The sequence below is a fragment of the Homarus americanus genome, unplaced genomic scaffold, assembly GCF_018991925.1.
Source record: "Homarus americanus isolate GMGI-L3 unplaced genomic scaffold, GMGI_Hamer_2.0 scaffold367, whole genome shotgun sequence".
NCBI lineage: Eukaryota > Metazoa > Arthropoda > Malacostraca > Decapoda > Nephropidae > Homarus > Homarus americanus.
In genome coordinates this window covers 16,736,753-16,755,138 of record NW_024743709.1, presented here as the reverse complement: position 1 = coordinate 16,755,138, position 18,386 = coordinate 16,736,753, and the positions used below count along the sequence as shown (strand labels likewise).

At 40.2% G+C, this 18,386-nt stretch overlaps 1 protein-coding gene across 2 annotated transcripts in view; it reads right to left on the bottom strand.

Annotated features, from left to right (window-relative positions):
• The window catches only part of LOC121877357, a 40,797-nt gene that overhangs the window by 1,080 nt on the left and 21,331 nt on the right, over positions 1-18,386 (bottom strand). For both annotated transcript variants that reach the window (XM_042383079.1, XM_042383080.1), the window contains exons 5-7: positions 15,442-15,585; positions 7,464-7,707; positions 3,290-3,574 (exon numbers count right to left, since the gene is read on the bottom strand). In XM_042383079.1, the coding sequence (XP_042239013.1) occupies positions 3,290-3,574; positions 7,464-7,707; positions 15,442-15,585 (673 nt within the window). The remainder of the gene's footprint in view (positions 1-3,289; positions 3,575-7,463; positions 7,708-15,441; positions 15,586-18,386) is intronic.

Sequence of the window (18,386 nt, the reverse complement as noted above, 5' to 3'; positions counted from 1 at the left end):
GGGATGCCATTCTGGTGTAACCTAACAGCTGCCATCGGGTTATCACAGCTATCCCACACAAAAGTGGAAAATAACCATAAACATTGATCAAGATGATGATGAATGGTAAGGATTATACAGTACAGTATATACACTTATATAGGTATCCTTCAATATACAAAGGGATGTGTTCCATTAATAAGTGGGGGAAAGAAAGGCATATTAAATGGCAGAACCAACGTATTATTGGGGAAAACACTGCAGGGGAATGAAATCAATTATATACTGAATGGCACAGCTTGTATATTATTGGAGGTTATGCTCCGGGGAGGGAAAATGCTAGTCAACTGATGGATTTTTTACACTAAGTTCACCAGTACAGTATGCAGTATGTTCTACAAAAATAAAAGTAAAGAATAAATACATTGAAAATAATGAAAATTGGGAAACAGCTTAAATGTGCCTCAATACATCCTGAGAGGGCATTTTGAGGTGTGACTGCTAAAAATTTTTCAAAATGCATTTTTTATTCATTAAATCGAATGTTTGTTTATATAAATAAGAAAAAATATGATCGCTATTTATCAAAGAGAATGTTTGCTTATTTATACATAAAAAAAAAAAAAAAGTGTCAATGTGATACATTAAAATGAATTTTCATTTATCGGACACACATATATTAGAGATACTGTACCTGTAATGAACATTAATTCTTATCGTGGCAATTTGTTGCAGACAGTACTGTAATATATTGGAATGTCGGCCACAAAATTTCATAGTAAATATTTAAAATGAGAAAAAAAAATGTAAGATAGATCCTGAAATACCTGTTTTCTGGCAAGACTCATAACTGGCCTGGTACTTGTAACCTTGGCTACCAACTGGGACAGTGTGTCCTCACACATCACCCAATAAATCAACTTGTGTTAATGTAAGCTAAATGGGTAAACCAATCCCCATCACTCTCAATAACTCCGACAGCTCCAAAATGGGGAGATCAGGTACAACAGCTGTCTTCTAGAGGCAAGTGGTATTTTAGTACAGGTACACAACCTATTTTCCGGCACCCTTGGTCCCAAAGCCTTGCAGGATTATCCGGTTTGCTGGACCAACCGGGGTCAAGTAATAATAATTCAACAATACACCTGTGACCCACTAATTATACACCTGTGTCTCTAAAGCACCATGGACTGCTAGAAACTTAAATTAAACAAATATCAAATGTATATTAAATGTGAAAAAGCCATAATTTTGAGCAATATTACTGTACACTTTGTACTCCATGTACTGTATTACACTAGACTAAAATTTTTATCTCTTGTGTAAACTATGTGCTGTTTATACTCAAATTAATCACTATCTTACAAGGATTCCAGCAATACAATTTATATTCTGTTAAGTCTAGTCAGCTACATTTTATAAGATAAAAACTTTAAGCCTAAAACTACCTTCACCCTGGCTGGGAGGGAAGTTAAGCGCCCCCTCATAATTTTGTCCGGACAAAAGGAGGAGCCGGACCATTAATTCCCGGAAAATCGGTGGTGTACCTGTACTTATGTCTGACCAATTACCATATTTTGCATCAAGAACTAAGGCCCTACCATCTTATTCAGGACCAGACTGTTAACAATGACTAAATTCCTAGACAAGTAAGGCATGAAACCCAAGGAGAAATGTATGTGCATAAGCCACCTGGCTATGGGCTGTCAGAAAGAGAGATTAGGATCATTTCTCCATTTTTTATTTTTTTTTTGCCTAAGCCGTCTGTCAGGTTGATTCTTGTAATCCAAAGGCATATAAGCATGAATGAAATGATGTATAAAAAAAAAAAAAGCTCTAGGGTCAGTCAGACATACTGTACGTCCCCTTAGAGAAGAACCTTTAATTTTATTTACTTTCCATAAAATCAGGAATGTACTTTAGGCCCCCAAACTCTCCATTACTAATCATGGTGATAATGCCCCCTCAAAGGATTAAATTCATAACTATAATTTTTTGTACTTCTTTCAAAGTTCATCACTGGCTCTTGTACAGTATTACAGTACGGTCGGGATATGTAGTGACTTTATTTTACGATTTTTTATATCGCGGCTACCAAAATTATCGCCATATTCCTTTTTTAGTGATCTTTTTTTTTATTTTGCAAGAGAAATCTTTCAAATTTATCACTACTACCAAAATGTTCAAATATATAGCGATAAATTTATTTACAGTAGACTCACAGCTTACGGTGGGTTATGTTCCTGGGACCTCACATAAAGCCAAACACCATATAGTCAGAAACACTCCTACAAATCCCCTAAATAGTCCCAAGAATATGAGTTGAAATTTTTTTCTCGTGCAAAATATATGATGTCAATATTCAAATTATTCGCTGTCTTGCAAGGATTCCAGCAATGCAATTTATATTCTGCTCACTTTAGACAGCCACTTTATGCCAGGCTTAGTCACATTTATTGGCCTCCAGAACCTAACCTTATTTTCCCCATTGATTACATGTAATTATATATCACGAGTTAGTATATAGCAAACATCCTTGGACCCTATCTCGCGATATATCCCGACCCTACTGTACAATACATGATGACAATATATCGGATTTAAAACCTAAATATCCTGTCAACAAAATGGTTGTACAGTGATATTGCCGTTACCTGAACCAATTGGTGCACAGCACTTCTGGGAATGAGAAATTTCCGGATACGAGACGACTCTCTCAAAGCCGGAAAAAAATCCCTCGCCCCTGGAATTTTCAGGGTACCGGAAAAATGTTCTCGGAATTTCCAGAAAATGGGAATTACATCATCTCTTGAACCCCCCAAAAATGCCCCATTCCTGGGTTTCTCCAGGAAAAAAAAAAAAAAAAAAAAAAAAAAAAACCACGGCTGAGTTTCATCTCTCAAACCCGGAAAAAAACTACCCCATCCCAGGAATTTTCTGTGTACTGGGTAAACTTTCCCAGAATTGTCCAGAAAATGTGCCCCGAGGAAAATAGTTCCCAAAGCCGGAATTTTCTGGAAAATTACGGTTTTGGGAACGATTTTCCAAGAAAATTTAAATTCCAGCTATCAGAGAGTTCTGGTTAAGAGGGATTCTGGCCAATGGAGAGAGTACTGTATTCAAATTAAAAAAAAAATACTCGTTAAACCATCCAAGGCATGACTGACTGACTCAGAGATGTGGATATAGCACATGCATACCAAGCTTTTGGTTCATAAGGCGGCAGCATGGCCAGCACTACACTCAACCACCTTCACTTCCCCAGCTTGTTAAGTCAGGTACCCATTTACAGCTAAAGTGTGTAATTTACCTAAAACATTCATGTCCCGCCATCTTGTATCGGGGTGCTGCGTCAATCTGATGAGTCTATCTCCTTGGCCCCATCTGCCCACTACATCTGCTCTTCGTACCAACAACACTGAGTCTGTGCATAGCTGATCTCCAAGTAGACAATCAGATACACACTCAAGTGGATTAGTTAGGTATATTCCTTGGGGACCAACACCAAAGATCATCTGATGGTGCCAGGCATCCGGGATTGTTTGCCCTGGAGGAACACCCACTTGAAGGTTTAAAGTGGCAAGAGGAACACCACCTAAAAGGTAATAAAAGAGTACAACATGAGTTATATTATAATAAAGTACAATACTGTGTATATACTCTGAAAAAAACTTTGGTTAGTAACTATCTACAGTATAAACATTTTGCCTTTTCCCAGTCTTAAAGTTGGTTCAGCCAATCTAGAAGAATATTATTAAGAGCTATAGCAGTTAGGAAGAATGGATAGGGCGAGAAATGAGATTAGAAAAAGGTATAGCATCACGAGAGGAATGTTTTTAATAACTAAACAAAAGTATGATAATGTAGTTGCGGAAATGTGTTCCTACACCCCGTGGTAACTGTCTCTCCAAACGATAATGTCGCAGTGGTAGTATCATTATTTATGAATGAATGGGTATTGGTCATGTAACGACAGACGTGATTGATGGATAGGTTTGTTATAGGTCATATGAGGTGCTCCGAGTCAGAAGGGGATGAAGCCCCACCCCGGCCAAAATGCGTTTTTTGATGGATATCACTATTTTCACCCTTCCTCTTCATGTTGGAGTTGGATGTAACCCTCTAGCTAGAATAGCAATACGGTAGAAAGTCCTTCAAAAAAAAGGTGTGATTTCGCCTCAGGCCAGGAGCAACATATCTGACTGTGCGCTCAGTTCCAAAAAGTGGCAACATCCTGTTCAGAGAAAGAGGAGCGCGAGCCAATGACAGAATGCCTCCCTCGGACCATACCCCCTGAGGCAGCCAATCGTAATGGATTTCCCCTTGCTACGTCACAGCTCCTCGGCCAAAATGCGCGCCCAGATGCTGCCTCCTCCTTAGTTTTGGCGCATATTTTAGCATCGGGAGGTTAAGTGTACGTTCTACTGCTATTTTTTATAACTTTTCGGCGCAACATTAACGTTATTTGTGTTCCACGGGTGTGAAGTGCTCTGCAATATCTGCCCGATATTAGAGCAAGACTCGAGTGAGGCCAGGCCTTCTGGTGTGGGTTCAGGAGCCTATTATTCCTGAGCGTGTGTTTAACGACAGTGCTCAAGTGGACACCCCAGTAATGCTTGGTGATAGTGATTTTCGTGGAGAATTTAGTGTTGATTACGGTGATACAAGTGCTACTGGCGATGGTGCAGGTGACATGCATGAAAATGTTGGTGATGAGCTACTTGGTGAAGTTAGGGAGCCTAGTGTTGGTGGAGCACCACGTAATGCAGATTGTAGGGGTCAGGAGCGAATCTCAGGCCCAATAGAAAAAAAAGGCAGAATGAGAGAGTGTAGGGTTGATGAGCGGGCACAGGAGGTTGCCAAGCATAAACGGAATTTGGGCGAGGAGTACAGTATATGTCGACGTATAAGACGACCCCAAAAATTTCCATTTAAATCATAGGTTTTGAGCTATACTCGCTGTATAAGACTAACAAAAATGTGACACTTACCACTGGGAGCTTACTACGCCAGTAGTCCTTTACCAGCCATCCCACTGACCAGTGGAGTGATGCTGTAAAACACACTGCTAAGCAACACATCCCTGGTTATTTAAAATAAGGCCAATTCACTTCAAGTAATGGGATTAAACGTTACCAGCTGGTGTAGTGTAAACACTAGTGACGTTACTGAGGCGTCGTCTAGAACTAATGTCGTTGTCGAGTAAAATTTTACCATTTACTTGAAATTGATTTACTGATTTATTTGTTTATTTATTTACTTATAATATACTGTAATATATTAGAAATGTAGGCATAAAATACACTGCAGGTATTTTCTTTAATTTATAAACTTGAGACGATCGGTAGGACTGGCTATTTGTTTACTTCGGCGGCAGTTGCAAATGGCTGGCGGTGCATGATGATACCTGCGTTTATTGTGTTGTTATTTTACGGTATTTACAGTATGTTACAGGTTTATAAATATTTTATTTTATTTTAATATACCGGTAATCTTATTTTTAATCCAGTTTCCCAAACGTAAATTTCAGAAGAAAATAATTAGTGGTAGGACGGTGGGATTAAGGCGAGTGTTTTACGATGCTCTCCATCACCACTGGTGACACACTAAACAACATGATGTAGAATTTCAGATTTTATACCCAGCATTTAAGACGACCCCTAATTTTGGACCAATTTTTTATGGTTCAAATTCCGTCTTATACGCCGACATGTAAGTTACAGCACCAAGAAAGTAGTCAAGGCAAGGCAGGTCGGCCCTACCTGCCCAGACGGCTGCTTCGACAAGCTTGGCAGGGATAACATCAACACCATTTTCACCAATTTCTGGGCAATTGGTGACTATAACAACCAGAATGGCTACCTGCAGGCACTCAGCAGGGACGTGCCCATGAAGAGAAAGCTGACTGAAGCGAGCCGTAGGCCTTTTAACTACCATTTTTTGTGAAGCTTTGGCAGCACTAGTTTAAGGTCTGCTGCTAAGGTTTCGCTTCTATTCACAGGCTTGGCAAGAAGAAAATGGAGGTCCTGATGCATAAGAGGAAGGAATCACCAAGTGAAATGCCCATCTCTGACAAGCGAGGACATAATCCATCCACTGGGGCCATCATAGGGAGCTACCTGCAACATGTGCACGAGAACATTCGTGCCCTGCCAGTGCTCGCTAGCATTTACAGCCGTGCACACAGCCCTCACAGCGGTACCTGGAGGCCGGAGGCAGCATCACCGAACTCCACAGCATGTATCTGGTGTAGATGAGCGGACATTATCCTGATGAAGAAACTGTCTCCGAGAGTTTTTACCACACTGTGTTCACGAGGGACTACAACATCATGTTCCGTGCTCCTCTCACCAACGTCTGCAACACCTGTGCGAAGCTGGAGACCCAGATCTCTTCCCCAGAAGGATGGTGAGGACACCAGCGACGTGAGGAGCACCCTGAGGGAGCACAAGGCCATCGCACAGGTGCCTTGGGACCTTCTTCACCAGGTGGAGCAGGGTAACCCTGGTTATGGTGATGTCAAGACGGTGGCCATCGACCTGCAGCAGACCCTTCCTTGCATGATTTAGTTGATGAAGAATCTGTGTGGCAATTTTTAGAGAGGGCAGAGAAAGACTTTGATCAGTATGTGATTATAATGAGGCCATTAAAGTTATATGCACTCCTCATGTTTACGTAATTTTAAGTTGCTACGATCTTCAGGAATAATAAAACGAAGGAACTAAACAAAGTAAGATTGTAATACTATTACCATAATACTGTTTTTACCAAAGATTATGCAAACATTCTCCACCTTTGTATTCGTATGTTAATTACGTTGGGGGAGAGGTTAATGGTGGGGGTATGAGTGTAGTGGTGTTTCCTTATGATTACAAACTCGTGATAAAATAATAACTATTCACAGTACTAACTTACAGTTTTCACAGTTCGTTAGGAGAGGGATTAAGCTGCACGATAAAAAAAAGAAGAACCCTCTAGCTTAAAAAACAAAAAAGTTATAGTTGTTTGAACTTCAAAAAACTTTAAACGCATTTTTCTAAGCTTTGTGAATTTGGCGCTTCACCCCCTTCTGACGCGGAGTGCCTCATTTAGGTTGGCCATTTGGAGACACGGGTTACCACAAGGGGTAGGAACACATTTCCGCAACTGTACCAATATGAAAAAGAAACTAAGCTAGGAAATGATTATTAAAAGTTTATTTGGCTAAGGTGCACTGATATATAGACTAAAATAATGATGACAAACTGTAAAGACAAGGTCATTTAGCACATGTATGCAAGAGGCAGAACTTAAAAATCTGCAGGTAAAAGTTTTGAAATGATGGCTGGAGAGTCACCTTGATGTGAACAACAATGTAAGAGGAGAAACCCACAATGGCAGATGAAATGTCTATTCCAAACAGTTTCGATAAGGACTTTCACATTCATCACTACATAAGTGCCTTATAATGGAGTGAAAGAAAGAAAAAACAAAGACCAACTCACCTCTACTAATCCAATGGGCAAGCCAGCGAGAGAGTTGCACAGCACGCTTGGGAAACATATGGAAGAACTTGGCTTTAATGGCACCTTGTGAGAGCTGAGTAACTCCGTTTATTAAATCTCTGTGAGAGGTGCCAGCAACAGAACGAGAAAATAGATAATTTACAACAGGGGCGATCTCCGCTCGTAACCGTGTTTGAATACTCTTCTGAACCTCCTCCACAGTGTTAGGGTAGTCTAAAGCCAACTGGTGAAAAGAAAAATTGTGATGATAGCTCCATACATATACAGTATAAGCAATCATAGTGTTAAAAGTTACTTCAAAATTTATAAGATTAGATGAAATATTGAAGACACACTCATCACTTTCCAGAAACAACTGAAATGGAAAATAATAATAATAAAAAAAAAATACTGCCAGACTAGTTTTTAAGGACAAAATTGAGTAATGAATCCTGAAACCCTACTTCATGGCTGAGTAATTATAGAAGTAAGTTTACTAACATATTTCTTGATCCTCCCAAAATGTTGCTATTAAAAGCACCATTTTATGGAATGACCCCTCTGTTGCATTTATTCAGATAAATAAGGGAACGTGAGTTATCAAATCCAAGCCCAACTATAAAATGGAACTTCATGATCATTATCTCCTATTTTAGTGTCAGTTGCCTGGCTTGGGTTTGGGCACAAAACTTGTGTACAGTCAGTTACTTTTGAGTCGCTACAGTTCTAAGTTTTAGTGCCAACATGTACTCTGATGGGGTGAAAGTTGAAAAAAGGCAGGGAGAAACAGTGGAATAAGCAAAAGCTCCCCACAATCATGTAGCTGTTGTGTAAGCCAAGTACCTGTTAACATGATCGTCACTGTTTTACAGCCATTTTCAATGCCCTCATGGATTAGCTGCAGCTACCTGGTGGCATGGTGTGCAGGTTGCTGTCTGGTAAATTCTAATAAAGTTTTATGGCTAGAAGTCTTTCATACAGCATACCTAAGCCCCTGTCTGGAAGATATGACATGAGAGATACCCCTCACTAATGACCTTCACTGAAAACAAAAAAAATCACACAAAATAAGTTAATAAAATTAACCCTTTAGATGTGGTTTGACTACAGTTGAACAAAATATAAATTTTAATAAACAGGGTGTTCAACTTTTGTCCATGTCTTTCAAAGAATACATCACTTCACTTCTCAACACTCCCTCTCCCACCGAACAGATGACAGAGTTGGTGGTAGTTGCCATTTGGTGATGACTTGGCTGACTGCAACCACCCACCCCACAATACATTTGTCTCTTTCTCCTCATTTTTAAATTTGTTTTCACTGTTATTTAGATATGTTAGGGATGTCATGTCAAGGTATAGTTTTAAGTGCATTATTTGTCATAATGCAATATACAAACAAACCTCACTAATCCAGTACCCGATTATCTGGATATTGCTTATTCTGGACGAATGCGAATGTGAGCATTCACATATTGTTTAATTCAGACACGCTACGTTGATCTGGACTGAACTCATGCTGTAGTACAACAATACCCCATTTAGTCACCCCTAATTGTGGTGACTAACCCTTACGTTGCCTTATCATAATTAAACGACACACAAGTGGCGCCAAAATATTTTTTCTTGCAAAAATAAACTCAGAATGGTAAAAACCTATGTAAAACTTGAAAATTTTTCTTGCTGAACACTGTCAATCCATTACAGGGGCCTATTGTATGTGGCCTTGGCCCATCACCGTGGTTATGGCTCCCAGCTCCTCACAATGTAGAACTCATTGTGCTGTTTTCACATCATGTGCCTTCTTTGTATTGTATACCGGTGATGTAATGGCCAGCATGTTCGCCTCGCAAGCTAGTGGACCCGGGTTCGATCCCCGGGCAGGATGAAACTATAGGCAAGTTTCTTTCTGCCATTTGCCTGACTACCCAGCAGCAATTAGGGACCTGGATGTTAATCGATTTGCGGATTGTGTTCCAGGTAGTGGTTAGCCAGTGCTGTTGGCGAGTTGTCCGGTCTTCTCGGACTGTTCCTTGACACTGGGTCAAAGGTGGGCACTTGCAACTTTTTTTTGTGCTTAAATAGTTGCGCTGCAACCACAACCATTTTAAAAAAGTTTCGCCGCAAGTGCAACTGCAACGCACAACTTAAAAAAAATAAAAAATAAACAAACAAATACTAATGTAAAAAAAAATGCCTATTTACAAGTAAAACAAAATATAATTGATACAAAAAAGTTAATATTATCAATATTTGATTAAAAAAAAAAAAAAATAAAAAAAAATATGCCTCTGCCACTGGCCTCAGTCTCAGTCACTTCAACTTCCGTGTCCATGTCTGGGTCGGAAGGATCACTGCTGCCAGCCACAGACTCCGTCTCCTCGTCACAAAACGACCCATAAAACTAGTAATAACAAGAAACAAAACAACAAGAAACTGACGCCGTAAGTGCCGTGCTACTGACTGGTTATGATATGAGTCATTCCTCCCTCCCCTTCCCTCGCTGTAGTTGCCAGATTTCATCTTTCACATTAACTCTACAAAGTTTCTAAGTTCATGTGAAAGATGAAATCTGGCAACTACAACGAGGGAAGGGGAGTGAGGGAGTGACGGGGAGGTCCACATCTGGTTTACAGTTCAGAAATATGCTGCCCGACCTGTATCATGTGTTTGCAGACTCATTCCGTAAGAAACAGAAATTTAAGTAATGAGCGACTCTAGGGATGTCCGTTTGTTTATGCGGTCGTATTCCAATTTTCAATTATTGCCCAAAAATTTTGCGCGTTGCGCTTGAAAATGCTTGTAAAAGTTGTGCCGCAACTCTCTGGAAAAATGTGCAGTGCAACTGCACTGCAACCAAAAAAGTTGTGCGACGCAACTGCCCAACTTTGCACTGGGTCATGCAACTTGTTAACTTAGGGTGGCCCTTGGGCTAGCCATCTTTGATTTTGAGGGGCATCCATTATTATTTATATACAGTGTACAGTACTCTTGGCAACACTGTACACTAATCCCTCCATATTTGCATGGGTTACGTTCTTGGAAATTGCCGTGAATTCGCAAATACTGAAATTAATACCTTATGGCAAAAACAGGGTTGGTACCATGGCAACCAAGAATATACATTTCTGGTTACAATAATTTGGGTTAGAAATGATAAATGTTTCAGAGACAGTGGTGATGTTTATATGGAGTGCATTTTTGTAACACAAATTAATAAGAAAATAATAGAAAAATAATTTTCTCTTTGATGAATGAAGTCTGTGTATGCAAATAAACACATAATTTATATCACTCAAGCTATAGTCTGCCCTAAACCCATTTTCTCTAATACTGAGTAAAGGAGTAAATATTACAATACTGTACTCTAATACGGCTTAGAAATAAAGACAATATAATATAAAACTTCAATACAGGTTAAGAAAAATCAAGAGCAGAAGTGAGTATGTGAGAAGGCAGTGAGCTGTACTGTGTTACTGAAGACCACCAACTAGGCCATGTCCCTCCTCTTAGTGTGATGTCACACACACACACACTTCATCCTTGACCACCGACGGGTCAAGATGCACCTGGCGCTGCTCTAGCAGCAGCCACGGCAATTGTTATGTTGGCCCATACCAACTCCTTCCCCTGAACCCTCCTCCCCACCGGAACACCAAGTTCTCGCCAGAAGTTACTATTTCATTTGGGAAAGGAATGGAACCAGTGTTGAATAGTGGTGAACAGTGCTTAAGTCAGTGAAAAACAACTCGGCAGTTACAGTCGAGTCTTACCCAAGCTAACCTTCACACAGTGAGGTCCCAGGTACCCAATGATAATCCCCTGAGACTCCAGAATAGGGAGGCCTGGGACCACACCTAAAGTGAGTGAGGTCCTGTGACCACGTGGTGTCCCCATGATGCTACGATACCACGTAGTGAATGAGTTGCTACAGCATCATGTGAGGTTCCTCAAAACACCATCGGTGAGGGAATTACTACACCATGTGATGCCTCTCATAACACCATCCGTGAGGGAATTACTACACCACGTGATGCCTCTCATAACACCATCCGTGAGGGAATTACTACACCACGTGATGCCTCTCATAACACCATCCGTGAGGGAATTACTACGCCATGTGATGCCCCTCATAACACCATCTGTGAGGGAATTATTACACCACATCAGGCCCCTCATACACCATCTGTGAGGGAATTACTACACCACATCAAGCCCCTCATAACACCATTTGTGAGAGAATTATTACACATCAGGCCCCTCATAACACCATCTATGAGGGAATTACTACATCATCAGGCTCCTCACACCATCTGTGAGGGAATTACTACGTCATCAGGCCCCTCATAACACCATCTGTGAGGGAATTACTACACCACATGATGCCCCTCATAATGCCATCTGTGAGGGAGTTACTACACTACGTGTCTGCTGTTCAACACCTCAGCTCACATGATCTACGTGACCTCCGCTGTAAACATTAATCTGTATGTTCACTGGATGTTCCTTCACCTTTCTCCAATGAAGGCTTTTGTTAAACCACCAATGTATGTAATAAGTCATTTATGTCCAATGTATATTTTCAGCCTTCGGGCTGCAGAACTTTTTCAATAAACCGTTTATTAAAAAAAAATAAAACACACACACACGCACTTCCCTCAGCCTTCATAGGGTAAGGACGTGTGTAGTCGGCGCTGCCTGCTAACGCGGCCGTGGTCTCTTGACCATGGAGACAGCTGCCAGCCCGGTCTGTCGGGCTCTCCCCTGCCCCATCTCCTCCTTCCCATCTGCATTTATCAACAACCTCACACCAACAGTACAGTGCAAAGATTGACAATTAACCCACAAGTGATATACAAAAGTGGCAATTTCAATTCGAAGGAAAAGCTAAAAAAAAACAGCAATACTGAGTGTGGCTGGATCTGACCTAACCTGACCTGACCTGACCTCACGGCTTCACCTGACCTAACCTGAAGGATGGAGCACACCTGCATTGCCCCAAGCTACTGTCCTGGCCACGTGGCCACACACCTGCCCAACCGCATCCAGCCCATACGAGCACGAACTGGTTGCTACAAGAACAGCCCAATCCCAACCATTGTAAAAATTATCAACACCTAATTATTATATATCATATTTGTATCACTTATGTTACTTGTACATCATTTGTAAATCAAGAGACCCATTTCCCAATTATGTAATTGTATATTTTCAGCCTTCATTCAGAATCGAGTATGACCATCATCCAGCTATGATGCAATGATACGAGTTATAAAGGATGTCACCTAGGTTGATGAGTTCTGAGGTGACTAAAGAGGCTGATATGGGACTGGCAGAGTTGATCACAGATGTTGCACATGTGGGGGGTCTACATCCAGTGGGTGAGGGGTGGCGGCAGCGTCTTTCCGGCATTAGCGCTTATCTGCCTCGTAATGCAGTCGGGATACTCAAAAGTATTGACACCTTCTTGTGTGGTGCTCCTCCAAGCATCATGGTATGCAGTAATCGTCTCCCAAGTGAGGGCGTAGATTTGGCACTTTTTCAGGTTTGTCTTAAGACTATCCTTATACCTTTTCAGTTGCCCACGAGCGTTACGTTTACTATTTGTTAGGTGACAGTAAAGTAGCTGGTTTGACAGTCTGTTGTCGTCCATGTCGGTAACATGGCCAGTCTAGCGTAGTTGGTAGTTGTTCATGGATAATGGAAGCCTCGATGTTTCTACAGTTGGTGTCAGCAACAATACTGGCATTTGTTCTAGTCTTCCCAGCGAACTCGGAGGATGGAACGTAGACTATGTTGGTGAATGTTTACAAGTGCCTTGACATGCCTGCTGTATGTGACCCATGTCTCACTGCCATATAGCAGGGTGGGGAGGACCACTGCTCGATATACGTGTAACTTTGTAGATAATTTCAACTCCCTAAAGCTGAAGACACGGTTTTGGAGTCTGCCAAAGGATTGAGATGCACATCTGATTCGAAACTGAATCGCTTCATCGATGCCCACGGTGGTGAACAGGTGGGAGCCGAGATACCGAAAGTGGGTAACATTAGTGAGGTTAGTACCGTTAAGCTGGGTGGAGGGTGGAGGTGTGGGTAAAGGACTGCCTGAAGCACAAAGGGAACATTACAAAGTATTAATTGAAGTGGTAAATGTTACTTGACTTTATTTATATAACATAACAGTAAATATGCATTTTTTTTCAGCAGACGAACTAACTTTCCGCACAGACTGTATATATTCAAACTAATCACTAACTTATAAGAATTCCAGCAATGTTAATTATATTCTCCCAGGTCAGGTCATTGACATTTTATAAGAGAAAACTTAAAATCACTCTTAAGGACAGATAAATAAATAAGCATTAGACCTTGGCATCAACTGTCAAACATATCTCCTCCCCCCCCCCCCCATCTTCCTAGCCAGTAAACAGACCATTTTGCATCCCTTAAATTTAGCTGTAAGTGTTTCTTTTAACATAATACTACAAAAAACAATGTTTTGTTTATTCTAGGAGATGGGCTGAGGTGCATCTGGGTAGACTCTCAGTCTTTTTAGTATTTTGTGTTTCTCTCAAGCACCAAACTAAATTATTCCATTGAAACAACACTTCGATTTAGTGCGAATTCGGTTTAAAGCGACCTCTCTTGGAACGTATCTCGTGTTATATCGACGTTCTACTGTAGTGGTGGTGGCTGCAGTGATGGAGGTGGTGGCCGCAGTGATGGAGGTGGTGGTGGCGATGATGGAGGTGGTGGCCGCAGTGATGGAGGTGGTGGTGGCGATGATGGAGGTGGTGGTGGCGATGATGGAGGTGGTGGTGGCGATGATGGAGGTGGTGGTGGCAGTGATGGAGGTGGTGGTGGCAATGATGGAGGAGGTGGTGGTGGCGATGATGGAGGTGGTGGTGGCGATGATGGAGGTGGTGGTGGTGATGATAATGGAGGTGGTGGTAGTGATAGTGATGATGATGGAGGTGGTGATGAAGGTGGTGGTGATGATGGGGGTGGTTGTGATGATGGAGGTGGTGGAGGAAATGATAGAGGTGGTGGTGACAAAAGACATTCATTAACAAATTCACCAGATTAATAACAATCTCAATCTGCACATGAATTATTGGTACCAGCAGCATGGGAAAATACCCATACACACACACACCTAAATACAGGTTCACCATTGAGATCAATAAAATTTTTAACATTACCACCCCTGGACTGCCACCACTCTCACAACAGCCACAGGGCTTTTGTACAGCCCCTGTTCCCATTTAGACAAGCATCTAAAATTGATGACTAATGTGGGTGAAGCAGATCACGCACTAGTGTCATATGATCTCACTGACTGAGGGCTATGGGCAGTTAAAGAGGGCAGCCCAAAGGCAGGACAAATAAGTTAGTTACCGATATAAATTTGTAATGAAAAAGAATTATATATTTTTTTTACTTTATCATAGAAATTATATTCCTGTGCAATCTCTCACAATGAAATTGATCGTAATTATGCAAATTTGGCACATTTTCCATGATTGGTGTAACCTCATCTCAAAATTGAGGTGGAATCAAAATCACAATTCCTATTTCCCTTAACAGCAGCAATATGTTTCTAAAGATGGCATCTCAAGATTAAGTAATATTAGAGAAACAGTGCATGCAAGATATTGCAACAATGAGCTAAGATTAAGATGCCAAGGGAGCATAAAAATAGAATAAAGATGATTTTACACACAAGGTGGCAGTGTCCTCATTTCAAAATATGAGGTCAAGATACATAAAACATCCATGGCAGAGGTCAAATTAAACAGATAAGCTAAAGTTATGCAAATATGCACGAGTAGCACACACAAGGAAGGAAGGAAGGAGTAAAAATAACACATCTCCACCATAAGAATGGCAGTCCTGTACATTACATAAAAACTGGACTCAAATTTCTTTTCCGGTAGAGGATTTACTGGATTGATATTAATAAAAATGAATACTAACCAAGACATTGATGATTGCAGTGGCACCACAAGCTGAGGTAGCAATCTGTGTGACTTGACGTGCCGAGGCTTGTAGCTCTGTCCAGATCATTACCTTCTTTACTCTTGGGCAACTCTCCTCTCCCCCACCTTCACCTTCACTTGCCTGTACAGGTATAACATATTCTTTATTAAACTTGAAATAAAAGAGGAATCCAAACAATTATGTAAGTATGGCAGCAATACAATGCTGTATACTCAAGATTGTTAAATTCGTAGGATGAGTGCGATGGAGCATTTTTTTTTACCTTTTCCGCAAGAACACTGAAGCACAACATAGAAGGAAGTGTGGGGGAAAAAAATGAAGCTATTTATTAAACTAAGTCTCCTCTGGGCACTGTGTTTGTGGAGGCAGCAAAATGTAGATCTTTCTCAAACATTACAGCCTAAGAGCTTTTCCACAGCTTCAATAACTGAAGGCTGCCAATAGTGTACAGGTATTTGGATAATCTGCTGAAAATTTTTATGTATAATACTGTGTATTAGCCACTGTCTAACAAACAGTAATACTTATATGAATGTGGGTTATATACATTAGGTTTATATAATTGCATCACCCACGGTAATTTTCCTTTAAGTCGTAGCAATCATCCATTGGACATGTGACAGGATATTTCAACACTCGTGTCTCTAGACTGCAGTCAAGAATAAAGTAGCAGGCCTGCAGAGCAGTCCGCTCGTCTCTCACAGCTACTGGACAAAGCTAATTACTTTTTTTTTTTTTTTTTACGGGGATTAGCCCACCCGGACACAGGTCACTGACCCACATCGAGGCCTGGGGGCGAAAATGTAATAATAATAATAATAATAATAATAATAATAATAATAATAATAATAATAATAATACAGTAATAAATAATTGTCATAATAATTCATAATAAATAAAATTTATGATAAAACAAACAAAAATAAAATAATAAAATAATGATGATAATAATACAGTAACTGTAATAATAATAATAATTTTAATAATAAAGAACTATAAATACAAAAATGAAAAAAAGATCAAAAGCGAGAAACGATATATGTATGTTGTGTTGTCAATGGTAAGAGAAACAATTGAGACCCTGCAATTGTGTGTAAATGAAGCAGAAAGTCAGATCAGCAACCTGGGACTTGGTCACAATTTTCGTGATGCCATATGGCAGCAGGGTCTACCATTAGACAACACATTATGCTTCCAATATCTTCCCAGGCGGTAGTACCTCCCTGTCCGTTATTCACGCTCATAGCCTTAATTACGGTGATATCCTAGGTATTGTGCAATAGTTTATTTTCTTAATAAATGGAGAAAAGACCATTTGGGTTCGAAAACTTAACCCATAAACATTTGTAACCGGAAATTGTAACAACTGATTTGATTATTAATTCAGTCATCACATCTCTTGTACCGAGAAACTTGATCTTGTTAAAATGGGTGAGGCTTGTTCTTAAAAGAAACACAGTAATCTGGGTGTCTACTGGCCAGACAAAACAAAATTCCATGGCTTTTCCAGGTGTAAATTTGAAAAATTCCAGAAACATTAATTCGCTATTTATTATGATAGAATAACAAATTTAGAAGTTTTCAATAATAGTTTTTATTATTTTATTTTTTATTATGCATTGTATTTACTATGAATTTTTATTAATATTATTATTATTACATTTTCGCCCCCAGGAACCGATGTGGGTCAGTGAGCTGTGCCCGGGTGGTCTTATCCCCATAAAAAACAAAAAACAAAAAAAAAACAAGCTACCTGATGCGTGTTGTGTTGTGTAGTGTGTGTGTGTGTGTGTCTGTGTGCATATGTGAGTCAGTGCATATGAGTGTATTTGTGTGATATATCCTCTGATATAACATAAGTTTCAATTCATAACCTGGAATGTTACAGAGAATATCAAAGTGGTGTAATGGTCAGCATGCTCGCCTAGCAAGCGAGAGGACCCGAGTTCGATCCCCAGCAAGGGTGAAACTATGGGCAAGTTTCTTTATGCGATTTGCCTCTGTCTACCCAGCAGTAATTAGGGACCCACCACAGCCGGCACCAAGTCAGTGATAGTGATAATGAGGATATGGACTATATGGACTTTGAGGGGTTTGACAAAGAGGCCCTGCAAGCCTCTGTGGTGGATAGTGATACAATTGATACAAGTGATACAGGTGAGGGCCAATAATCTGCCCTCTGCCTCGGAACCAACCCCCCATCCCCGTGTGCCCAGCCATCTTTTCTACTAATGTAAGTGTTAAAAAACCTAATATTATTGATATTTCTCTTAATTATTAATTGTGTGTGCATACCATCATAAAATTAAGAAGTTATTTTTACTACAACGTAGGTATTGTCTGAAAAAATGGAGTTTGGGGGTCGGCCCGGTCTCTATTTCAATTAATCCCATATGTTATGTTGTTCACTTTACGCGGGCCGCCGTGGGTTGAATTAACCGCGTAAAGTGAGGGTTCACTGTATATCATTTTTTTACATTAATTTTACTACAGCTACAACCAGGGTCTATTATCTTCATTTTCTCGTGTAGAACTATCGTCCCGGACTCCTGGCTGTAAACACAAACGAAAACAATGGCATCCCATCTCCTCTTGTGTGACCATATTATTATTCATTTATATTGTATAAGGTGCATTCAGAAACATTAATTAAAGAATATAGTTTGTAATTTTCATTAATTGTATTGTTTTTGGGGAAAAGAGAGTAAAAAGCCACACAAAAGATATGAAAAGGTCACACTTAGGAACACATCTCATTATTATGGCTTTATTTTAATGGTAATTAATGATTCGCAATACGATGATTCACCTTACACTGCAATATTGGATGACACATTACCATCGTTATTCATAGCTTTACTGTAGTTGTGTACTATTTATCATTAGTTAGGTAGGTTTCTTAGTATTTGTGAACCAATTTT